Source organism: Elephas maximus, chromosome 12 (assembly GCF_024166365.1).
Source record: "Elephas maximus indicus isolate mEleMax1 chromosome 12, mEleMax1 primary haplotype, whole genome shotgun sequence".
NCBI classification, from domain to species: Eukaryota; Metazoa; Chordata; class Mammalia; order Proboscidea; family Elephantidae; genus Elephas; species Elephas maximus.
The window spans coordinates 98,068,130-98,093,873 of NC_064830.1; the positions used below are offsets into that span (position 1 = coordinate 98,068,130).

Genomic DNA, 25,744 nt, shown 5'->3' on the forward strand with positions numbered 1-25,744 from the left:
AGAGACAGTGTGGCAGAATGGCATGGTAGTGGAATTAAGACAGGGATTTGACCTTGACTCTACCACTTATCTGTGTGACCTTTAACAAGTTAGTTAACCTGTGTCTCAGTTTTTTCACCTGTATAATAGGCATAAAAAAGAAAGACCATCTATCTGATGGAGTTGTTGTGGGAATACTTATCATACTATTTATTAAAATATTCCCTCCCTCCTTCATATTCAGGAAATGCTCAGTAGGTAGCAGTATTAGTTGTACTAACAGGAGCTGTAATCTTGCTGGCTCTTCCACCTGATTGGGAGATAAGACATCTGAAGAGTTAAATGATAAAAGGTGTTGTAGCATTGAACAAAATTTACACTCTGTCAAAAGTCCAGGCTGGGAAACACAGTGCAATGTAAGATTTACACAGTGTTCCAATGTTCAGAGGGAGAAGTGAATTTTTATACAGAGAAGTGGGGAAGGGAGTACAGGGCTAAAATCACAGGAGCTTCAGATGTCACAGTTACAAGACAATAGCAAGTTAAAATTTTCCTAAGATTAGCTAAACTGTTTTCTTACATAGACTTCTTGGAGCCAACTGCGTAAGCATTCTCCCAAGACCACATAGATAAACATTTTTTTTGACAAACATTTCTTTATAAACCACATTCTTGCTCCCTTCATTGTTTGCTGAGGTTGGTAAAAGTTTTACAAGAAGTTACATGCTACTGGACTCAGGCTGTATTCTTAGATAGAAAGGCGGATTTAAGACTAACTAAACTTTAATTCAAGAAAAATGGAGCTTTGATTCAGGTATGGGTCAGCCCTTTTTAAGCATGTCAAGTGCCTCAGTTTTAGGGTGCCCTCACACACAGGAGAACTGAAAATTAAGTAACAAGTAAACTATCTTATTAGAATAAGAATTAGCACATGAAGGTAGGTTTTAGAATGCCAGTGACGACTGAAATAGACATTGCTTTAAAACAGTTTGAGGGCAGTGACTGAGAGGTATGTTGATGTTCCTGACACAACGGGTAGATGTATTACCCTACGGATTAAAAAAAAAAAAAACCAGATAAAATGTACAGATAGTGAAATTCACAGACATTAAGTGTATAACTCAATTAGTGTTGACCAGTGTACCACAACCTCAATGAAAATATTGACATAGTACATCACCCCAGCATTTTCCCTCATGCCGCTTTCAATCCATCTCCTTCCCTGTAGGCAACCATTTTTCTAACTTCTTTTCACGTACATTAATTTTGCCTGTTCTTGAATTTCATATAAATGGAATCATACAATGTAGACAGTTTGTATCTTCTTTCACTGAGCATGTCTGTGAGATTCATCCATATTGTTGAACACATCAGTTTGTTCCTTTGTACTGACGGACATTTCTGTTGTCTTCAGTCTAGAATGTGTAAGTAAAGCTACTATGATGATTTTATGTAAAGTATTTGGGTGGGCAAATACCTAGACCTGCGTTTCCACATCATCAGGTAGATGTTTAATCCATAAGAAATTGTCAAACCTTATTCTAAAGTGGTTGTACCATTTTTTGTATCCTTACCAGTAACACATTTGTCTACGTTTGATATTGTCTGTTTCAATTTAGCCACGATTGTCCCTAATGTCTAATGATGTTGAGTACCATATTTGTATGCAAATAAGCACACCTTCTGCTTGCCAACCACTCCCCTGCCATGAGGCATTTTTATAAGCGCACAATGCCAATTTTTTAAACTGCAGCATGTAAAAAAAAATTGGCATAGCAGCGGTTACAAAAAATACCTCACGGGGAGGGAACAGTTGGTAAAGAAACGTAGAAGGTGCGTGTTATTTGCATAAAAATACGGTACTTTTCTATGTGCTTGTTGGCCATTTTTATCTCTTATAATTGAGTAGTAGGCGTTCTTTATATAATCTGGGTACACATCTTTGTAAGATATATGTATTTTCTACCACTTTTTGGTTTATTCTTTCTCTGAGCAGTATATTTATTTTAATTAGGCCTTTCATTTTGAGGTAATTACAGATTCACACACACTTGTTAGAAATAATACAGAGCGATCCCGGGTACCCTTGTACCCTTCACTCAGTTTTGCCCAGTGGTAACATCTTACATAATTATAGTACAATATCGTGACCAGAATGTTGACATCAGTGCAGTCAAGATATGGAATGTTTTCAACGCCACAAAGATTCTTTGTATTGCAATTTTTTAGTCAAACCCACTTCCTTCCTCCCGCCTCTGCCCTTGATCCCACTTTTATACGTTAGTCATTTAGAGAATATTATATAAAAGGAATCATACAGTGTATGTCCTTTTGGGATTGACTTTTTATACTTAGCAAAATTCCCTGGAGATTCATTCAGGTTGCTGCCTGTGTTGATCATCTGTTCCTTTTTATTGCTGAGTAATATTCCATGGCGTGGATGTATTATAGTTTGTATACCCATTCACAAGGAGCCCCAGTGGCACAATGATTAGAGCGCTCGACTGCTAACCAAAAGGTTGGCAGTTTTGAACCCTCAAGTGCCTCCGTGGGAGAAAGACCTGGTGATACGTTCCCATAAAGCCTAGAAAACCATATAGGGCAGTTCTGCTCTGTCACATGGGGTGGCTATGACTAGAAATCGACTCGACAACACCAGACAACAACAACATGCCCATTCACCTGTTTAAGGACATCTGTGTTGTATCCAGTTTTTGACGATTGTGAATAAAGCTGCTGTAAGCATATTGTATGGGTTTTTACGTAGCATGTGTTTTCATTTCTCCTAGATAAATCTCCAAGAGCGCATTTGCTTGTTTATATGGTAGTCGTATGTTTAATTTTAGAAGAAATCATCCAATTATTTTCCAGAGTGGCTGTACCATTTTATGTTCTCATGAGCAACGTGTGAGTGGCCCAGTTTTTGCACATCCTCACTAGCATTTGGTGTTCTCTGTTTTTACTTTATCCATTCTGATAGGTGTGCAGTAATATCCCATTGTGATTTTCATTAACATTTCCGTGATGGCTAATGATGTTGAAAATCTTTTCTGTGCTTGCTTGACATTCATATATCCTCTTCAGTGAAATGTCTGCTATGCCTTTTGTCTGTGTTCTATTTAGATTGTTGGTTTTTATACTGTGGAAGTTTGACAGATACCAGTCCTTGTTCAGATGTATGGTTTGCACATATTTTCTCCTAACTCATGCTTGTCTTTGCATCCTCTTTATAGCAAAAGTTTATCTGCACTTGCAGCCCCTTCGGATAGTGTGATGTAGTGGAAAGTGAAGTGTTTCTTGATGCCCCTAAACCAGTCTTAACTTAGGGCTTCTTTGTTGTTGTTGCTGCTGTTGTTACTAATTTCTTTTCTTAATTTCTAAGCCTTATTCTTTAATAAATGATAAAGCTTATCCACGATCACAATATAACACTAATATGATGGGAAAATCATGTGTAAATCAGAACAACTTGTGTGTTACACTAATACCAATTCCCTACTTATAAATTACATATCAAATCATGTGCGTAACAGTGATATGAGATTTATTAAAACAGATCATGCTACATATTTTTTTCTAATTTCTTTGTTTACTGTGAATCTCTGTGAACTAGGATGTAAGCTCCATGAAGGTGTGATTTTTATTTTATTTTTTTGTTCACACCTGTATTTCCATAGAACTTTCTGATAGGCATTTAATAAATATTTGCTGAATGAAAGTGTAAATATCAAATCAATATTTTGACCGCTATAGAATTCTGAAATAATTGAAAAAATGAACACCTGTCTGTCTCTAAATTGAACATCTTTTTTGGTTTAATAGTTATAAATGTTTAAGACTGTAACTGATTTATGTGAATTATTTAGAAAGCCAAAAAATGTGTTTTGGAAGAAGCCCAAGATTCAACATTCTGTAGGAAGATGCGATTTCTTTCTATGACGATATGTTTCATTAAAAGCTAATATGTATATTGTGTTTCTATGTACCAGGCCCTGTTTAAACACTTTATACAGGTTAGCTCATTTAATTTTTACAACAACTTTAGAGCAGCAGTTCTCAAACTGTGGTCCAAGGACCTCTGGCGATCCCTGAGGCCCTTTCAGGAATACATGAGGTCAAAGATATTTCTTAATAATACTCATATATTATTTGCTTTTCCCCTGTGTTGACATTTTACTGAGGGTGCAGAAACAAAGGGGTAAAAATACTGCTTGCTGACCCTTGAGCACACATATCAAGATAGTCTTGCCAGACTATACTAGTAGTTATGGTATTCTTCCCCATCACACATTCATGATTAAAAAACATAATAATCCCTTAAGAATATCCTGGATGGGAGGGGCGCAGCCAAGGTGACAGAGTGTCAGAGCTTCCTGTGGTCCCTCTTACAACAAAGACCCGCCCGCAAAAAAAAAAAAAACAAGCGAATTGGTTATATGTGCCAATCTAGGGGCCCTGAGCATCAAAGCTAAAGTTCAGGAATTGGACTGAACGGCAGTGGGAGGGAGAGACCATTCAGAAACAGCAAGCAGTTGCCAGACCTGAGCCAGTGGGGAAGCTGGATGCGCTGGCACGAGCGTGGCGAAATAAGCAGTGGCGTTCGGGATGGATTTTCCATGTCTGGAGAGACTGAGTGGTGGAGAATCTACTCATGCCTTCAGGATCAGTGAAAAGCGGTGCTCAATCAGCAAAAGATAAGCACATGCTTCTAACCTACGACGCGGATCAAAAAACACTACTTTGGGAAAAACCTCTCTCCCATTTACCTGACCCCTCACCGTTCTGCATGGGGTCCCGAGTCGGCTTCAGTGATATCTGCTTTCCCTGGGCCGGAAGTAGGACCAATCGTGCACCCTGAGCCATTTTCCTGGCCTTTGAGAAGGAACAAATTAACAAACAGAGAAAGAATAATCTGTCGGGTCCCCTAAGCAGAAACTCAGGGCAGAAACAGCTCCTTTGCCTAGGCACAGGCATAAGAGGTCCACAGATTTTCAGTGCCTTTCACCCCTGCATAGACCTGTGTGGGCCCATTTCAACTGCGTAGGCCCTCATTGGCACAGTTCGACAGGGCATATATCTGAAGTCTAACTTCATCTGTTTCAGCTATATGGTGGAGAGGTAGTTTGACACCGCTCTGTCAATTAAGCAGCGTCCTCACCTGCCCACATCAGGGGCCTGAGGACTGGTGGCTCCACCCATGGCACCTAGCCACCTACAACAGGGGTCCAAGAATAAGTGGTGCCTCCCAGTCCTTACAGCCAAAGCATTGGGTGCCCATACTCTGGCTGCAAAACCCACCCACCTACATGCCCTAGGGAACAAGGACACACTTTCCTCACAGAAACTTGGGCAGTTGTCAGGCTCCTTCCTTGTTCAGCGTGTGACCTCCTACTGCAGCCAGATATGTGTGCCTACACCAATCACTACTGCTTGTTGAGGACTGTAGGTGAGAGCCTGTACAACTCATTTTGTGACCCACTACCTGGACACCTGAGCTGAAGCCATACAAGAAAAGTAAACGGACTCCTGGGCTCACATACCTAGTAACAGCTCTAACCACGTGGTGACAGGACATAAGAGTTTCAAAGGTGCTAATAATGAAACTAGCTCACACAAGTGGCCTATTTGGGCATATCAAAACAAAACAAATGAATCTAGGACACAGTAAGCAAACATAAAACAAACAAATAACTTATTGATGGCTCAGAGACAACAGTCAATATCAAATCACATAAAGAGGCAGACCATGATGGCTTCAGCAAGTTCCCAAAACAAAGAATCAAGAAATCTCCTGGATAAAGAGAACTTCCTAGAACTACCGGAGGAAGAATACAAAAGATTAATATACAGAACTCTTCAGGATATCAGGCAAAACGTAGAACAAGCCAAGGATCACACAAAGCATTAGAGGAACTTAAGAAGATTAGAGAAGAACGTAATAACAAATTTAATAGGCTGCAAGAATCCATAGAGAGACAGCAAACAGAAATCCAGAAGATTAACAATAAAATTTCAGAATCGGAAAACTCAGTAGAAAGTCATAGGAGCAGAATTGAGGCAATCGAAGTCAGAATTAGTGACATTGAAGATAAAGCAGTTGACACCAATATATTTGAGGAAAAATGAGTGAAATAAAAAAAAAAATGAAGCCCTAAGAATTATGTGGGACTCTATCAAGACGAATAACCTATGAATGATTGGAGTACCACAATGGGGCAGGCGGGCGGGCGCTGGGCGGGGAGGGACAGGTAACAGAAAATACAGAGAGTTGTTGAGGATTTGTTGGCAGAAAACTTCCCTGATATCATGAAAGATGAGAGGATACCTATCCAAGATGCTCCTTGAACCCCACACATGGTAGATCCCAAAAGAAAGTCACCAAGACATATTATAATCAAACTTGCCAAAATCAAAGATAAAGATAGAATTTTAAGAGTGGCTAGGGATAAACAAAGGAGAGTCAATATGACTAAGCTCAGACTACTCAGCAAAAAACATGCAAGCAAGAAGGCAATGGGATGAACTATATATATATAAAGCCTTGAAGGAAAAAAAAAATTGCCAGCCAAGAATTATACATCCAGCGAAACTGTCTCTCAAATATGAAGGTGAAATCAGAAGCTTTCCAGATAAACAGTTCAGGGAATTTGAAAAAACAAAACCAAAATACCAAAGGGAGTCCTTCAGTTAGAAAATCAATAACATCAGATAACAACCCAAGACTAGAACACAGGACAGAGCAACCAGCTATCAACCCAGGTAGGGAAATCACAAAAATAAATCAAAGCTAAAATGCTCAAAACAGGGAAACCCTATTTTTACTTGAAATAGTAACTGACAAACAATGCTTATTCAGACCTGAATCTTTGGCAGCATTTCTTTGAAAATGAGTGAAAGGCTGTATGTCAACAAAAGCAACTGATGGTATTTGTCGATAATGGTAAAAGTCAAGCTCTTAAGTAATAAATTAGAATTTTGGAAATCTTGTTATCTGCCACTAGGAGTTGGACAGTCTCCCATTATTTAAAAACTTGTCCAGTGAGATGGGTAGCTATATTAACATCTAGATCTGCATAACTCAGGGAACCACTGTTTTCCAGATGACCAGTGCATCTGTTACAAAGTCATGAGTGTGTAAAAGATGCATACAAAAGATTTTAATGTAACAGAGCACCAAAATTTCATTGACGGGATTTCAGATTCCACATTACAACTGACCTTTATGAAACTTGTTCAGTTTTGATAAAGCATCAAGAAGATTCACGATTATCTGAAAAGGCTATTAAAATATTCCCTCCTTTTCCAACTACAAATCTGTGGGAGGCTGTATTTTCTTCGTATGCATCAACCAGAACAACATATCGCAAGAGATTAAATGCAGAGGCATGTATGAGAGTGTAGTTGTCTTTTATTAAGCCAGACATTGAATAAATTTGGAAAAAAAGTAAAACAATGGAACTCTTTTGAATAACTTTTTTTTGTTCTTGAAATACAGTGGTTTTCAGGAATTTGCATGAAAGTGTAATGAGTTTAATATTCTTAAACAAATTAATAAATAATTTTAAAGGTCACAGTTTGATTTTAATATGATAAGTATGGAAACAGAACTCACATAAGCAAGAATTTTGAGTTCCTCAGAATTTTTTTAAAAGTTGTAAATGGGCCTTGAGACCAAAATGTTTGAGAACCACCGCTCTACAAGAAGTTAGTTGTGATATTTTGTTGTTTGGGAAACCCAGGCATAGAAGGTGCAGTAAATTACCTAGGTGACAAGGCAGTAAGTGAAAGAGCTGGGATTCAAACCCAGAGCTTCTGGTTCCAGAGTCCTTACTGTAAACTACCATGATGCACCAGTGTTTCTCTTTGGGTGCCAGCAGAATACCACCTTTCACTGATGTAGTTGGAAGATGGAGGCATATTTTAATAGCCTTTTCAGGTGATTATGGATCCTTATCTTGAAACTAAGGAACAGTTACGGTTTCTAACTTTATTAAAATCAGTTCGCCTTATCGGGTTGAATTTAGTTATTCTAAGGGTATAATTTTCTTGGTCTAAAATTTAATCTTGGCCATTTTGGTATCTTTCGAGTCCAGGTTTTTATATCAATAACTATGTGCCATAAACTTAGAGCAAACATCAGGGGAAGATAAACCATATCTGAGTTTATTTTTCTTGGACCTTCTGGCTTTTTATTTAATCTGAGCTGGATTTTTAGGATTATTTGAAGATTCGAAAGAAATATTGTATCAGATTCAAGAGTAATGTTGGTTATTTCTCATAACTTTCTTTTTATTTTGATTGGTCAGGCTTTTTCTTTACAAACCATAGAAATGACAATTTAGTGGACTTCTGCTTTGAAATAAAATATTGGAGAACTGGAAGCTAATTTAACTTTAGAGAAATAGGGGAATTGCTCTTGTCCCACTGTCTCTTCTTATTATTAATTTATATGCTGAAATAGATTAGCACAGTGCAGGATCAAGCCAGTATATAAATACAGCCATTTATGTTTCTGCCATCACATTCACTGTAGATTACTCTCACTGAATGCTTGAATGGTTTCTTAGGGGAAAATATTGGAAGGGTAGTTTTACCCCATGAGTTCCCTTAAATGTGTTGTTAATTCACATTGATTTCAGGGAGAACAGATACAATCAGTTTGACTTCCACTGGCAAGCTGTTCATAGTATTGTTTAATGGAAACGTTTGGGACTTCTGCTTTCCTCCCTGCTTTTGCATGCACAGATATGAAAACCAAGAGAATACCTCAGACCCAGTACTCTTTCTGAGAGAAAATCCCATGTTTGCTAGTTAAACTTTCCAGTTTAACTTTATGGTGAGATCTCTGCTTTGACCCTCCTTGTTGTGAGCCCTTGTGAAAACAATGGAACAGAGCCTAAGAAGAAAGGTGGACGAAGGGTCTGTCTTTACCTGCCCCTATAGGTGGTATAGACAGCTAACCAAAAGGTTGGTGGTTTGAACCCACCCAGAGGCGCCTAAAAAAAGACAGGCCTGGCGATCTGCTTCCGAAATATGAACCAACAACCCATTGCCATTGAGTCAATCCTGACTCATAGCGACCCTATAGAACAGAGTAGAACTGCCCCATAGGGTTTCCAAGGCTGTAAACTTAACAGAAGCAGACTGCCACATCTTTCTCCCATGGAGCAGCTAGTGGGTTTGAACCACTGACCTTACAGTTATCAGCCAAGTACTTAACCACTGCACCGCCAGAGGTCCTTTCCCAAAAGTTTACAGCTTTGAAAACGCTGTGGACTGCTCTAACACTTGGGTTCACCATGAGTCCTTATTGACTCAGTACAAACAAACAACTGTAGGCCCGGGCATCCCAGCCCCCAAGGGCCCCTCGGGCTCAGCTGGGCATTAGACCAGACTCTTTCCCAAACCAAGCTTACTGGTCACTGCCACCTATCAGGCCATTCCTTGTCCTTGTAGGTCCCTACAGCCATGCCAGGAGGTACCTGCAGTACCACTCACCTATCATAGCCAGACCTGAGCACAAACAGAACAGACTGGATTTCAAAGGTGTATTTGTCAGTTGGAATCAAAAAGTGCTTTTCCCTCAAAAATTATCATTTCTTCTAATTGGCAGGCAGTTCTTTTCACAAGCCTTCAAAAGCTTTGAAGGTTACTACGTAGCTGAAGCACCACTACAAGCGGTACCTGAGCCTTTCAGGTTTCCATCAGACCTTGGAGCCTCAGCCTCTCTGAGGCCCGAGTAACTGTGGAGCAGGAGCATCTGTGGGCCTCAGTCTTGTACCTTCTTTTCTGTGTAAAGGTCTGCAAAGACGGAGGAGGTAGGACTCTTTTTCCCACATGGCCAGAGATGTTAACTGCGCATCAAATCCAAGTACATATAGATGGTCCGTTGGCTGATAATTAAGTTTTCAGTTATATATACCCCATCAGAAATGTTTGAGAAAAAGAGTGTAGCAATTTGCAAAGCATCTTATTCCTATGTTTTATAGGTATAATAGGTTATTTAATTTTTTTTTTTTTACATTACATTTAAAATCATATGTATGTTTGTTCAGTCATAGCTACCTTTTGCTCTGACATTTCTGGTGTGTATTTATTTTACTCGGCAGTAGTGGTGTCTTAGTCATCCAGTGCTGCTATAACAGAAATACCACAAGTGGGTGGCTTTAACAAGCATAAGTTTATTTCCTCACAATAAAGTAGGCTGAAAGTCCGAATTAAGGGCGTCAGCTCCAGGAGAAGCCTTTCTCTCTCTGTCGGCTCCGCAGGAAGGTCCTTGTCTTCAATCTTCCCCTGGAGCAGGAGCTTTTCTACACAGGAACCCTGGGTCCAAAGGATGCACTCTGCTCCCAGCACTGCTTTCTTTGTGGTGTGAGGTCCTTAACTCTCTCCTTGCTTCCCTTTCCTTTTATCTCTTGTAAGATAAAAGATGGTGCAGCCCACACCCTGGGGAAACGCCCTTTACATTGGATCAGGGATGTGACCTGGATAAGGGTATTACAATCCCACCCTAATCCTCTTTAACATAAAATTATAGTCACAAAGTGGAGGACAACCACACGATACTGGGAATCATGGCCCAACCAAGTTGACAGATATTTTGGGGGGACACAATGCAATTCATGACAGTGGACATACAGAAAGTGATATAAAAGAAGTTGGGTAATTTTTTTAAACCCACAGATTATGATGGTATATCCTACTATATTTAAAAACTGTATTCTTGGAAACTGTTTATAAATATTTCTGACGAGCTAGTAGAATGAAACCCGAGAATTAACTGTGACCATGGAGCCAGCTCTTTGTCTTTGGAGTGTTTATCATCTAGTTAGAGAATTAGTACATACCTTTTTTTTTTTTTTTTAGCTCTTTTTCTTTCTTCTTTTCTCTTTTTGTTGTTGTTTCACCTTTAACCACCAAAGGGTTTATGCAGGTGGGCACAGAAAATGCAGCTTGAATTGACTTACTTTAAAGACTATGGAGGACTTTGTCCTAAGATAGTTATCTTACATGGTCTTCTTACAGCATCACAATGTGCCCTTTCCATATTTGAACATTTAACTATAATCAACCGTATCCGATTATGTCAATGGTCTGCCAGCAGCTGAGATTTGAACGACTGCCTTGACGCAAAAAGGGTCTTCTACCTCTATGTTTCAGAATGGTTGTTCACAAATGATACATTATGCCCTGTGCTTTTGTCTGTCAGTGAAATCTAAAAGGCAAAACTCTCCTTTAGTGGTAAATTCATAAGCTTGGGCATGAAAATGTTTTAATTTGATATAAAAGAAATTTTGAAAGGAAGATCAGTGGTTTAAACCAAAAGAATAGTTGCCCTGGGACACCCAGCTGCTAAAAAAGCCAAGTTCAGCAATAAAAGGTTCCGTTCAACCTGATTGCTCCATTCATGCGGTGATTTCTAATCCTTCTTGGCTGGACTCTCACCTGATGGAGGGTGCTGATTATGCTGGTGGCTGATAAATTTCATTGTCACATTATCAGAACTTTTGGGATTGGTTGGCTGTGGCCCCCTTAGTTTGAGATACAGTTGATTCCTCTGCTGAATGCAGGTTGATTATTATTTCTTTATTCATTATCATTTCAAAATGGTGGAGAAGAGGACAAGTCACGGAGGAGACCATGGTGACTCTAGTGGAACCTCTCTCAATTTCAGAGTCAGAAAAATCGCTTGAAATTTGACTTTCTTGGTGTCCAGTAGTTGATTCCCATCCATTCTGCCGTTGAAGAGTTCCTGGTAGTAGATTCTCAATTTTTTGTTGTGAAGCAGGTCATTAAACCCACAGCAAGCTCATGTTTCTTCCTGTTAGGGAGGACTTGAGCCACCGGGCATAGTCCTGCTTTAGATATCCTCCCCTCCAGCTATTCCCCATATAGAAATGTTTTTCTGTGGCAAAGGGGTCATGGTTCCTTTCTAGATGAACTGGAGATGATTTGCATTGGACAGGTAAGGTTAAAACCATTTATGTTACATCCAAAAACCTTAACAGTCCATTCAGGGAGGTGACTTCTATGTTGTAGAATTATGATGTTGTCTTTAGAGAACATTAAGCTCATTCCTCTCGTCTGGATGGACCTTAAATCTGTGTTATGCACACAGATGAGACTCTCTTCCTTCATAAATGATTGATGTTCTACTTAAAATATGTGAGAATGGAAAGTTTGTACTTTTCCTTAGTCATTCATTCTAGAGTCTTATGTCCATTGTTAGAATACAGAAGCATGCTTACTCTCTGCTCACATTCCTTGGGGAAGAGAGATCTGTTGATTATTATTTGGGAAAAAAGAGGAAAGAAGCCAAAGATTATTAAGTGGGCCGTTGGCTTTTCCCCAAACCAAAGCTTGATAATCTTATCTCAGAGATAACTTAATCATTTTTGTCTATGGTATTTTTCAGACTGTTCTTTGTTCTGTTTGAGGGATGTGAAGATCAAATGCTTTTATAAGGGACTGTCCAGGCCTGAATAAATACTTATCCTCCCTTTTCCCTTTTATTCCCCAAAGCTTTTGTTTTGTTACTATTTAAAAAAAAATTATTGTGAAGTCAATTCCGACTCCTGGTGACCCCACGTGTACGGAGTAGAACTGTACTCACTCCATAGGGTTTTCAAGGCTTGGACCTTTCAGAAGCAGCATTTAATCAACTGCACCACCAACGGACTCCTTGTTCCCCTCATGCCCTGTTTTATTTTCATAATCTACAGCAGGTATTTAATGGTTAGTAGAGCTGCCAGAAGTTGACTCAGTGGCACCTGGCAACAACAGTGCTGTATTCAGAGGGATACCCATTGCTGTCAAGTCGATTCTGACTCTAGCCACCCTATAGGACAGAGCAGAACTGCCCCATAGGGTTTTCAAGGAGCAGTTGGTGGATCTGAATTGCCAACCTTTTGGTTAGCAGCCATAGCTCTTAACCAGTGTGCCACCAGAGGGATAGCTAGGTGTTATTTTCCACATGGGTTAATTTATTAAGTTAATTTAACTTAAACACTTAAAATTCCAGAGCACTGATACATTTGCCCACCCTTCGCCCATAATAAATATTAACATCTGTGCTCACCATAATTCTACAGTCATTGGAGTTATGGGGTACTTGTTTGCCATCTATACTAAACTATTCTTTATGAAGATTTTTTTTTCCTACTAAATTGTGGTAACCAGCATAATAATTCTTACATAGTATAGTCTGTGGAAACCCTGGTGGCGTAGTGGTTAAGTGCTATGGCTGCTAACCAAAAGGTCAGTAGTTTGAATCCACCAGGCGCTCCTTGGAAACCCTATGGGGGCAGTTCTACTCTGTCCTGTAGGGTCGCTATGAGTCGGAATTGACTCGACGACAATGGGTTTGGTTTTTTTTGGATAGTCTTTGTTTAGTAAACCATGAATTCTATGAAAAATTGAATTATGGTATCATTTAAATTCAAAACCATTGTGTATCATATATTGAGGATGTTCTGTCAATTGTAAATGCACGTTCTTGAGCTATTTTGAAGACTTTTCCTTTCAAGAATGTGTATTTTTTATGACTCATTCTTATAGGACACTGGAACCATATGAAGTGGCATTTCTTTTTCTATTAAATATAGTGCAAATGGCGGGACATTAATAAAGCCAGTAGCTCAGTAAGTCCCAAGGTATCAAAGCTATATCCATTGCAATTCAGCTTTATTAAACTGTGGGTCATAAGACTGGATGATTGTAGCTGAAGCACATAGCAAAAAAAGGAAATTGGGCACAGGGTTGATAATCGAAACCTAAGAATGGACTTGAAATAGAGCTCAAAGCATATAATGGGTAGCATAAGCAGATAGAGCTCCTACAGTATTACAAGGATTGACCACTCCTGCCCTTGAGTTACATAGTTTAGTCACAGCATCTAACACTTCACCATTTATATCCCCACATCAGACCTAGATTATAACCTCTTTAAGATAGTGACTATGTCTTACTCTCTTTGCATTACCAATGCCAATTACAGGGTCTAGCATGTAGAATCAATGCATGTTGATTAAACAGAAAACCGTACAAGCCAGAGACCTAAGAATCCTCAACACTTTTCTCTCCCTCACTCGCATATCCAGTTTATCACTGAATCTTTTTTCTGTAAAAATCTTTTTTTTTTTTTAATTGTTGTAAAAATATATGTAACACAATATTTGCTGGTTAAACATTTTTCGGGTATACAATTTAGTGACATCAATTACATTAATCATGTTGTGCAACCATCACCCATAATTGTTGCAAAATTTCCATTTTGCCTATTCATGTTATTTCATGTAAGTGAACTCATGCAGTATTTGTCCTTTTGTGATTGAGTTATTCACTCAGCATAAGGTGCAGTGGTTAAGTGCTCAGCTACCAACAAAAAGGGTGGTGGTTGGAACCCACCCAGCGGCTCCTAGGGAGAAAAGACCTGATGATTCCAGATATACTGAATCAGAATCTGTATGTATACGTAAGAATCACCTGGGGATCTTGTTAAAATGTATATTCTGGCTCAGTATATCTGGGATGGAAACGCAAATTCTGAGCAGGGGGTTGACCCAGAATGAACCCGTTGGAAGCTGGTCACAAACCATTGTACCACCAGGACTCCCGTGTCCTTTTATAATAATAGCTAATGATACTAACACTGATATTACTGGCACTAATAATGATAATACTTTTGACCAAGGTGTGTAAATCAAGTGATCGTATAATTTATCATTTAAACTAGGACATTTTTGAATGTGAAGGGGGAACCACTGGCATTCTCCCAGGGATGACACAGAAGCAGGGACATGTGCTTGCCCTGCTGGCAGAGCCTGGCCCCTGCTCATCCTGTTTCCGTTCTGTTCTCTGCACAAAGCTGCTGCTTTCCAGACCTCGGCACTTCCCAAGGTCACTCAACACACTTGTTCCCACCACAGGGCTTTTGAACATACTCTTAACTGAGTGTTTGATGCCTGCTGATCCTTTCACTCTCAGCTCCTGCATCCCTTCTCATTGACTAGGTTGAATTTCCTTACTACAGCCTCTTCACACACTCCAGATGCAAATTAAATCTCATTTGCTTGAACGAATAAATGAATGAATAGTAAGAGATTGGTAATTTTGTGTTCCAGTTATGATATAATTATCAACAAAATGGTAGAATAAACTCCATGTATTTATATTCTACATATTCAGAACAAAGGAGACTAGGTATGTGTGTGTCATGGTTTAATGTGCCACTGTAATCTCAATAGGAACACTGTTAATATGCTTTTTAATGTTTAATTTGTTATAAAGATGCAGTAATTTAATTAAAAATTCAGTCCTACAAAGAAAGTATCAAAAATTCGAAGTTAACATATGGGTCCTTGAGAAGAAAGGCACTTTATTGAGAAACCTGTGACATTTTGAGTCATAATGTATAGATTGACAGGCTCTGGAGTCATATTGTCTGGGTTTAAATCATGGGTGACTTCGAGCAAGCTACTTAAATTCTCTGTGCCTCTTTTCACTTGTGTGTAAAATAGATATAATAAAGACATGTATTTCATAGGGCTTCAGTTGGGAATTAAGTGAGTTAATACATATAAAGCCTTTAGAACAGTTTCCCACATATAGCAAATGCTCAGTAAATACTAGCTAATGCTGTTATTTGAATTATTGTTATATTTATTCATCCCAAAATACTTATTCAACTTCTGTTTTCTTCCTGGTGCTAGGAATTCAGAAGTGAGTAAGATGGGATATACTGGGGTATAATCAATAAACTTTAATTTAAAAATCTGGAAAATATTGTGGATTAAATAAAAATAAAGATTTCTTGGAGTCCCTGGGTGGTTCAAACGGTTAAGGAACTCTGCTGCTAACAAAAGGGTTGAAGGTTTGAGTCCACCCAGAGGCACATCGGAAGAAAAGCCTGCAGTCTACTTCTGAAAAATCAGCCATTGAAAACCCTATAGAAAGAACATAGCTCTACTCTGACACACATGGGGTCGCCATGAGTGAGAATCGACTTGATGGTAGCTGGGTTTTTATTATTTTTATTTTTTATTTTAATGGCTTGTTAGGAGTATTGATGGGGAGAAGCTTTAGTTAGCCTGAAGGATGAGAATAAGGCAGCATGCAAGGAGCTGGGGAAGAGCTTCCCAGGCAGAGGAAACAGCCAGCGCAAAGACCCCAAGGTAGGAAAGGGCTTAGCCTGCTTTTAAAAGTAAAAGAAGCCAAGCATAGCTAGAGTGTTATGCATTACCGGAGAGAGTAGGGGGCTGGAAAGATAGGCAGGACCCAGATTATGCAGGCGGGCCATGGAGATTTTGCTAGGCAGCTAAGAAGTCACCTAATTTTGACAATTTTGCTGATGAAGAAATTGGAACGCACATGTCCTGATGAGAGTCATGTAACTAGTGATGGCACTAGAGGTAGAAGCCACGTGTCCTGTATATCCATATGTATAATATCCATGTGTATGCATGTGTATATGATGTATGTATACAAAAAATTGCCCAAATTATGTGTAGCATTTTGTGAACTTTCACAAAGTAAATGTTCTTGTGTAACCATATGTAAAAATGGCATGGTGATGGCATCTGACCTCCTCTAACTTCACAACGGGAAAGTATAAAGATCAACAGCCCATGGCTGACTCCTATGAAGTGGAGGTCAGACATACCTTCTCTCTCCAACCTTTTTTTTTTTTTTTAGCCAATTCTGACACCAGCCGTCCCTCCCATGGCACTCTGTATTTCTGTGCTGGGCTCGATAATCTGTTGCGATGACCACACAGAACTCAAACAATAATCACAATTGTAGAGTTTATTAGGGGAGGGACAGGTTACAGTTCCAGATCTGGAACAAGTCGGGATACAGTTCTTCAGTCAGGACAGCCTCTTCTCAGCCCTGCTTTCAGACAGGCCTCTCGGCCCCTCCGCCTGGCCTCTGCCCTGCTTGAGCAAGTGTTGCAAGGCCCCTTTAGCTTTGCCAATAAGTGCCCAGAGCACCCTACTCTGTCAGCAAGCCTCGGCCTGAAGGCGCTCAGCTCTCTTCCTCTGTGAGTTGGCAAGCCAAGTTCCACCAAATGCCTGGAGGCACCCCACTCAGTTAGCAAGCTTCCTGCCCGAAGGCATTCACCTTTCTTGCTCTGTGGCCCCTGAAGCCCACCGTGCCACTTCCTGCTGGTCTCTTGGTTCTGCCACTGCTTCTCACTGTCTCTTGCCATCTCTGGTGTTACAGGTCTCTCTGACGTCTGGGTTTAGGAGGTTCTCAGCACAGAGGTCCTGGGTCCAAAGGACAGTCTCCACTCCTAGCTCTTCTTTCTGGGTGGTAGTGGTTCCCTCTTACCCTCTGCTCACTTTTCTTTTACCTCTTGTACGATAAAAGATGTGACTCAAGTAAGGGCATGACTTGAATAAGGGTGGCTAAGGTGGTGACTCAGTGGTGACTCAAGATACATCCCACCTTAATCTTTCCTCCTTAATGTAATCAATAGCTCACTCCCAAATGGGACCATGACTATAGATATACAGGCTAGGATTTATAACACATCACAAAATTGAGGATAATTATATCAGATCACAAAATGGTGGAAGGCTACATCATGACATAAATGCTAAATTACATCATTACATAACTGCCAAACCACTGAAAATAATGGTCCAGCCAAGTGGACACATAACTTTAACCATCACAGATTCTATACACTATATTAGTATAGTCCCCCCCCAGTCACTGTGTTAGAGTCCCAGAGACTGTGGTTAGAAGGGCCGTGTTAAGTCATTCACTGCACTGCACCATAACAAGAAATAGATCTCAACCTGCTCTCCGTAAGCCATTCCGTTACACCCCATCTCCAAAGATAACTTTCCAGCCTGGCGTCTAACATCATAGATTGATTTTGTCTGTTGGAAGCATATGGCATAAGTTTTCATATATTTTTTCCCTCTGGCTTCTTTCATTCAACATTGTGTCTCTGTGATTCGTCCGTGTTGTTTCATGTAACAATAGTTGGTTCCTGTTGCTGTGTAGCATTCTATTGTATGAATATACCAAACGTTCCCAGTTTTATATCCCATCGAAAGTCACTAAAAGAGACAATTTATTTTGTGAAATGTAAGCTGGATTGTCACTCATGTAATCCATGCATGCATGATAATCTTGCTTATCCTGGTCATTTTTTTTTAAACAATTGAAGATTATATGAGGACATTTTCTTTTATAGCCTAGAAATACACCCTAAATCGTTACTTTGACAGTAGATTGCCTGTTTGAAACCAAAGGCTTATACGAACAAGGATTGCCGGATATGCCCCTTTGCTAAGCTTGTATTAATCGTAAATAGAAACAACTTGGATGAGCCTGTCAACCAGTGCTGTCGTTGAGTTTTCAGCTTTTTGAAATACTGCCTAGAATATTGCATGCTTCTAGGGGTCAAGGATTATTTGCATTTAATTGGCCCAACTCGCCATCAATTCTCCTTCCTTATAATTGTGTTTAAACAATTCATTTATTAATTGAATGAATGCCATTTTCAATTGTACTTCATTAACTTTCTTTTTCTTTTTTTGGAATATTACAGATGACGTTGCACCGTATTTTAAGACGGAGCCGGGCCTGCCTCAGATTCACCTGGAAGGGAATCGCCTTGTTCTCACTTGCCTTGCTGAAGGGAGCTGGCCTTTGGAATTCAAGTGGATTCATAATGACAGTGAGCTCACCACCTACACCACCGAATATAAGTAATTGATTTCTTGAAAATAAAAGTCCATTTCAGGCTGATATGTTTAGAATAGCTGGTTTGGTAGCCCTAACAGCACAAGGGGTGAAAATACTGGATTGAATTTCTAATGCATCAAGGATTAAAGGAACAGATTTGAACATGTAATTAGAATATAATTTACAATTCTGATATAGGTTATATTTACTTGTAGGAAGGCTATCATTATATTTGTAAAAGCAAGGCAAAAAAAAAAAAAAGGTGTAGTGACGCTGGAATGCAAATAACAGCTTTAACGTGATAGATTTGCTTTTATGTGGCAACAGCCCCACCCACAACTATTGTTCGTATCTAACAAGCATAAATGTTTAAGCAGAGATCTTTAGGTCCTAGTTTTAGCTTTGAGTAGTCAACACAAAACTTCCCTAGTCAAATTTTAGAGTTGGGATAGGAAAAGATGAAACCACAGAAGAATGAAAATGAGCACAGCATCTGTTTTCAGGAACAAAAGCCAGTGTTTGTTGGCTCCTGCCATGTGCCAGGCACTGTGCCAGGCATTGGGGTACAGCTTTAAACACGATACAGAGGGCAGAATACAAAGGCTGAGATCAGGGGGAAAGCTGGGGATCAGGAAAAACCTGAGGTGTGGCTTCGCCCAGGAAGCAGCATCACTGCCTTTTGAGCCTCAGAATCTCCTTGTGGTGCTTGAGATCTTTTCAGGTTTGTACCTATTTAACTACTTTTAATCATTTCTAAGTAAGGATTATTATACCTGATGCTGCAGTTTTGAGTAGGATGGAGAATTAGTGGCTGGGCGAGAAATCCAAGAGACCCAAGTCAGCAAAATCCAGCAATACCATGCTCTTATTTAAGTACAATAAGAAAGACAGTTGGCCTTATTGTTGTTACTATGGAGTTGATCCTGACTCCCGGTGACCCCATTTGTGTCAAAGCAGAACTGTGCTCCACAGGGTTTTCAATGGCTAATTTTTTAGAAGTAGATTGCCAGGCCTTTCTTTCCAGGTGCCTCTGAGTGGACTCACACCTCCATCCAACCTTTTGATTAGCAGCTAAGCACATTGACTGTTCATACCACCCAAGGACTCCCATTGGCCATTTAGAGCCATTTTCAATAGAATAATGATCTTCACAACATGGTGAATCACATACCTACTCACTGTCTTTACCTCAGAGATTATACACATTCAACTTGCCCAGAATGTATGTGTGTGTGTGTATGTATGATATCAATTTAAAAAATGAATTTTTATATATATACACAGGAAAGGAAACCCTGGTGGCATAGTGGTTAAGTGCTACGGCTGCTAACCAGAGGGTCGGCAGTTCAAATCCACCAGGTGCTCCTTGGAAACTCTATGGGGCAGTTCTACTCTGTCCTATAGGGTCGCTGTGAGTTGGAATCGACTTGACGGCACTGGTTGGGGTTACTGGGTATACAGGAATACTCACAGCATATATATTTTAATTGACTGCCAGCATTTAAGATTATTGGAAGCCCTGGTGGCGTAGTGTTTAAGTGCTATGGCTGCTAATGAAGAGGTTGGCAGTTCAAATCTACCAGGTGCTCCTTGGAAACTGTATGGGGCAGTTCTACTCTGTCCTATAGGGTTGCTATCAGTTGGAATCAACTTGATGGCAGTGGAGTGGGTTTAAGATTTTATACAAGTGATGATTACGAGGGTGGGCAGGGAAGGAGAGGAGTATTCACTAACTAGGTAGTAGACAAGAATTATCTTAGGTGAAGGGAAAGACAACACACATACAGGGAAAGCCAGCACAGTTGGACTAAACCAAAAGCTAAGAAGTTTCCTGAACACAACCAAATACTTCAAGGGACAGAGTAGCGGGGGCGGAGGTCTGGGGGCCATGTTTTCAGGAGACTTCTAGGTCAATTCGCATAACAAAGTTTATTGAGAAAATGTTCTGCATCCCAGTTTGGTTAGTGGCGTATGGGGTCTTGAAAGCTAGCCAGTGGCCATCTAAGATAGATCAATTGGTCCCAACCTACTTGGAGCAAAGGAGAATGAAGAATACCAAAGACACAAGGAAAATACTGGTCCAAGAGACAGAAAGGGCCACATAAACCAGAGACTCCATCAGCCTGAGACCAGAACTAGATGGTGCCCGGCTACCACCAATGATCACCGTGACAGGGAATACAACAGAGAGTCCCTGACGGAAAAGGAGAAAAGTGGGGTGTAGACCTCAAATTCTAGTAAAAATACTAGACCTAATGGTCTAACTAAAACTGTAGGGACCCTGGAAGACATGGCCCCCAGACTCTGTTAGCCCAGAACTGAAACCATTCCCGAAACAACTCTTCAGACAAAGATTAGACTGGACTATAGGACATAAAATGATAATTGTAAAGAGACTGCTTCAAGTAGATACATGAGACTAAATGGGCAGTTCCTATCCAGAGGCGAGATGAGAAGGCAGAAAAGGACAGGAGCTGGTTGAATGGACACGGGAAATCCGGGGTGGAGAGGAGGAGTGTGTTGTCACATTATAGGGAAAGCAACTTGGGTCACATAAAAATGTATGTGTAAATTTTTGTATGAGAAACTAACTTGAGCTGTAAACTTTCACTTAAAGCACAATAAAATAAATAAATAAACAAGATTTTATATAAAAACCCTATTCTCCAGTCTCTCTTGAATAGTCTGAAGTACTAGCAACCTTGGGTCTCCGCCTACAGACCTGCATAGAAGAAGACAGAACAGTGCTGCCCCCTTTGGGCTTTCACCAGCCTTACTGATCCCTCCTCCTTCTAACACCATGGCTGCTGTGTTCATGGCCATTGTCCGCTTGTCCTTCATGGACATAGGTGTTTGTGAGTCTCATACACCTAGGCCTGCACTAGCAGAGTATCTGCTTTTGTAGGAGCAATATGTCATAGTAGTTAAGAGCACAATGAACTCAAATAGACCCAGGCTTGAATCCCAGCTCTACCACTGTTAGTATTACGACTTGAAGCATATTACCTCTAGCCCTACTTTGTTGTTGTAGTTGTTGTTGGGTGCTGTCGAGTCGATTCCAACTTATAGTGACCCCCTGTGACAGAGGAGAACTGCCCCATAGGGTTTTCTTGGCCTCTTTAAGGAACTGCAGAGGCAAATGATATTGCCTTATTTGTGATGTAGTAAGCATTCAAAGGCTCTAATGCATGTAAAACAGCCTATTTTTTGACCGATAAGCAGTCCTTTAAAATATCCTAGGCAACAAAAAATATTATTATAATATCAGTATGGGAGCTGGTTTGTTAGGAGAGGTGTAAGAAAGGAAACACAGGAACTTAGAAATGAGAACCACAGATGAGTAATGGGCTGTGATGACAGATGACTTGAGTTCAAACACTTGCTACTCAACTTATGACCTGTGTGACTTTGGACAAGTTATCTCACCATTTCGATCTTATTTTTCTCATCAGTAAAATGGGTATAATAAAACCCACTTTACACAACGTCACGTTTGTATGACCAAAAGGGAAGGAGTGGGATTTCAGAAGGATACAGATTGTTCTCCTTAATAAAAAGAACAGCGATGCAGATAACCTGTATCAGTGGTCTTCACACTGGGGTACACAGCTATGAGTTGTTGTGAAGGAATTATTTTCTACATCTTCCATTTCCATATGTTTGCTTTCTGAAATTGATCTGCCCAAGAGCATGCTGTTGGTCTAGGCATCATGCCAGTTCTCTTTTCCTACCCCCTCCTCTCTTATTGTAGTTTCTTTCATTTCACCAAAGACAGGCATAGCTCTTTCCTATCTGAGTCTTCCTGTGGGACTGCATCTTGGGGGTGTAAGACAAACACCCCCAAAATACTGGGCCTCAGGAGCCCTCTCTTAACCCATAGAAGAGCTTCTTGTGTTTCAATCTCAATACATATTTCTTTTAAAGGCAAAGGATGACACTAGAAATGGAATATTTTTACCAATCTTGGGATATTCCTAATTCAGGTATGTTATACAAAAGGGCAGCAGGAGCTATGCCAATTTTTGGTTAACAGCGTGACCCTTCCATTCCCCAACTACCATCACTGAACATGTGTGCCTCAAGGAATGTTTAATGAGAGCAAAGCAAAGAGAGCATGGCAAGGGCTTCTAGCTCCATCCAGGCAGCAAACTGGCAGTGAGGCTGTGTGGCTCATCCATTTACATAGATCAGAATTAGAAGACTCAAGATTTGTATAGGAAGAAAAAAAAAAAGTTGAGAAATATTCTTCCATGAAGCACACTCCCCGTTGTCGTTCCACCCTGCTCAGGAATGAGAAGAGCTTGCATTTTCTGCGTGATTTCAAGGAGAAGGGAGTAAAATGTTCAGTGTCTTATCTTGACATAAAAGGAACATTAAAAAAAAAAAGGAACATATACTATAGAAAAGTTAGTATTTTATATTTTCTTGAACGTTCACTTAGAAGACATTTTCATTAACTTTTGCAAAAAAAATAAAAAGATTTCATACTCTTCATTGATACTCATTTTTTACTTGGGTGCAAGTGTCCTGCTTGCTGGCATTCATCAGCTTCTTCTCTGCTGGTTAGTTTCTTTCTCTCATGTACTCACTTTAAATTAACTTTATGCAAATATGTGGTCCAATACCTTCCTTTCTGTCTTAGTTAGCTAGTGCTGCTGTAACAAAAATGCCACAAGTGGATGACTTTAACAAACAGAAAGGTATTAGAGTTTAGGAGGCTAGAAGCCTGGCTCTAGGGGAAAGCTTTCTCTCTCTGTTGGATCTGGAGAAAGGTCCTTGTCTCTTTAGCTTCTGTTTCCTGGTTCAGTGGTGATTTCCAAGTGTCTTGGCATCTATCTTACCCCATCTCTGCTCTACTGAATTTTTAAATTTCTTCTATATCTCAAAAGAGACTGATGCAAGATACACCTTACACTAATCCTGCCTCATTATCGTAACAAAAACAACCCATTCCCAAACTGGATTATAACCACAGGCATAGAAGTTAGGGTTTACAACACATATTTTGGGGGGACATAATTCAGTCCATAACACCTTTCATTTGTTGTTAATACTCATCCAATCCTGTCTCGTTCTAATAGTTTATAACTTTCCATTCAGTGAAACATGAAGTAATTAAAAAATAGTTACTTCCATATGAACAGACACTTCCAACAAAGAAGACATTCAGATGGCTAAAAGACACATGAAGAAATGCTTGCGATCTTTAGCTGTTAGACAGATGCAAATAAAAAATACAATGAGATACCATCTCACCCCAACCTTACTGGCACTAATAAAAAAAAAAATACAGAAAATAGCAAATGTTGACAAGATTTTGGGGAGAATAGAATTCTTATACATTGCTGGTGGGAATGTAAAATGGCATAACTACTAAGGAAAACAGTATGATGCTTCCTTAAAAAGCTAGAAATAGAAATACCGTATGATCCAGCAGTCCCACTCCTAGGTATATACCCTAAAGAAATAAGAGCCATGACATGAGTAGACATATGTGCACCCATGTTCATTGCACCATTATTCACAATAGCAAAAGATGGAAACAACCTAAGTGCCTATCAATGGATAAATGCATAAACAAATTGGTACATACACACAATGGAATACTGCACAATGATAAAGAAGAATGATGAATTCAAGAAACATCTCACAACATGAATGAATTTGGAGGACATTATGCTGAATGAAATAAGTCAATCACAAAAGGACAAATATTGTATGAGGCCACTATAATAAAAAAAATGAGAAAAAGTTTACACGCAGAAAAAAAAACTTTCATGGTTACTAGGAATGGGAGGGAGAAGCAGGGAAAATTATTAGCTAGATAGAGGACACTGTTAATATTGGAGAAGGGAAAGGTAATACACAATATGGGGGAAGTCAACAAAACATGACGAAAGCATGGGAGGACACTGAGAGGAATGCAAGAACAAAGAGCAGCAATGGTAATTACTATAGCATAGACAATCCTGCAACAATGATATTAACAAACACTAATTTATGAATGAGTACATAGGTAGATAAAACAAAAAAGCCAAACCCAGTGCTGTCAAGTCGATTCCGACTCATAACGACCCTTTCAGGTAGATAGATATGCCGAAAAATGTGGGAGGGTGTAAGGGAACACACCCATCTACAGATATAGGCTTGATGGTGGATATTTCTACATACGTAATTGTAGGTGCCACATATATATTAATACAGACATTAGAGAACACAAGGGCAACTTCTTAGACATAACCAAACATCTGGTGGGATGAAGTTCCTAGGTTCGAAGGCGAAGGACCATACACTCAGGAGACCTCTATGTCAATTAGCACAACATCGTTCTTAAAGACAAAGTTCTGCATCCTACTTTGGTGAGTAGCGTCTGGGGTCTTGAAAGCTTGTGAGCAACCATCTAAGATACAACTATTGGTCTGTTCCCATCCTAAGCAAAGGAGAGTGAAGAAAACCAAAGATTCAAGAGAGCAGTTTGTCCAAAGGACTAATGAACCACAGCCTACACAAACCCCAGGACCAGGAGAACTAGATCGTGTCCAGTTACCTCTACTGACAGCTCTGATGAGATCACAACAGACCGTCTGGAAAAGAGCGAGAGAAAAATGTAGGACAAAAAAGACCAGACTTATTGGTCTGACAAACTGGAGGAACCTCTGAAACTATGGCCCCAAGAAACCTTTCTGAACTGAACCGAAACTGAAGCCATTCCCAGAGACCCCCTTTCAGCCAAACCATAGACAGGCACATAAAATAAACAACACACAAGGGGAATGTGCTCCTTAAAAAAAAAAAAAAAAAATGCTCCTTAGGACAATCAATTATACCAGATCAACAGGGCAACATATGCCTGAAAGCAAAGATGAGAAGGCAAGAAAATCCAGAAGAAAGTGAAAGGAGAACCTAGGATGGAAATGGGGAGTGTGCTGACACATTGTGGGGAATGAAAGCAAGGTCATGGCACACTATATACAAACTATCAAACTGGAAACTAATTTGTTCTGTAAACTTTTGCCTAATGCACAATCAGCAATTATAAAAAAAAATAATCCCTTCCATCTCATTA

At 39.8% G+C, this 25,744-nt stretch overlaps 1 protein-coding gene across 4 annotated transcripts in view; it reads left to right on the plus strand.

Annotated features, from left to right (window-relative positions):
- The window catches only part of SDK1 (sidekick cell adhesion molecule 1), a 1,136,389-nt gene that overhangs the window by 348,431 nt on the left and 762,214 nt on the right, over nucleotides 1-25,744 (plus strand). For all 4 annotated transcript variants that reach the window (XM_049902716.1, XM_049902719.1, XM_049902717.1 and 1 more), the window contains exon 2: nucleotides 18,542-18,701. In XM_049902716.1, coding sequence (XP_049758673.1) covers nucleotides 18,542-18,701 — 160 coding nt within the window. The remainder of the gene's footprint in view (nucleotides 1-18,541; nucleotides 18,702-25,744) is intronic.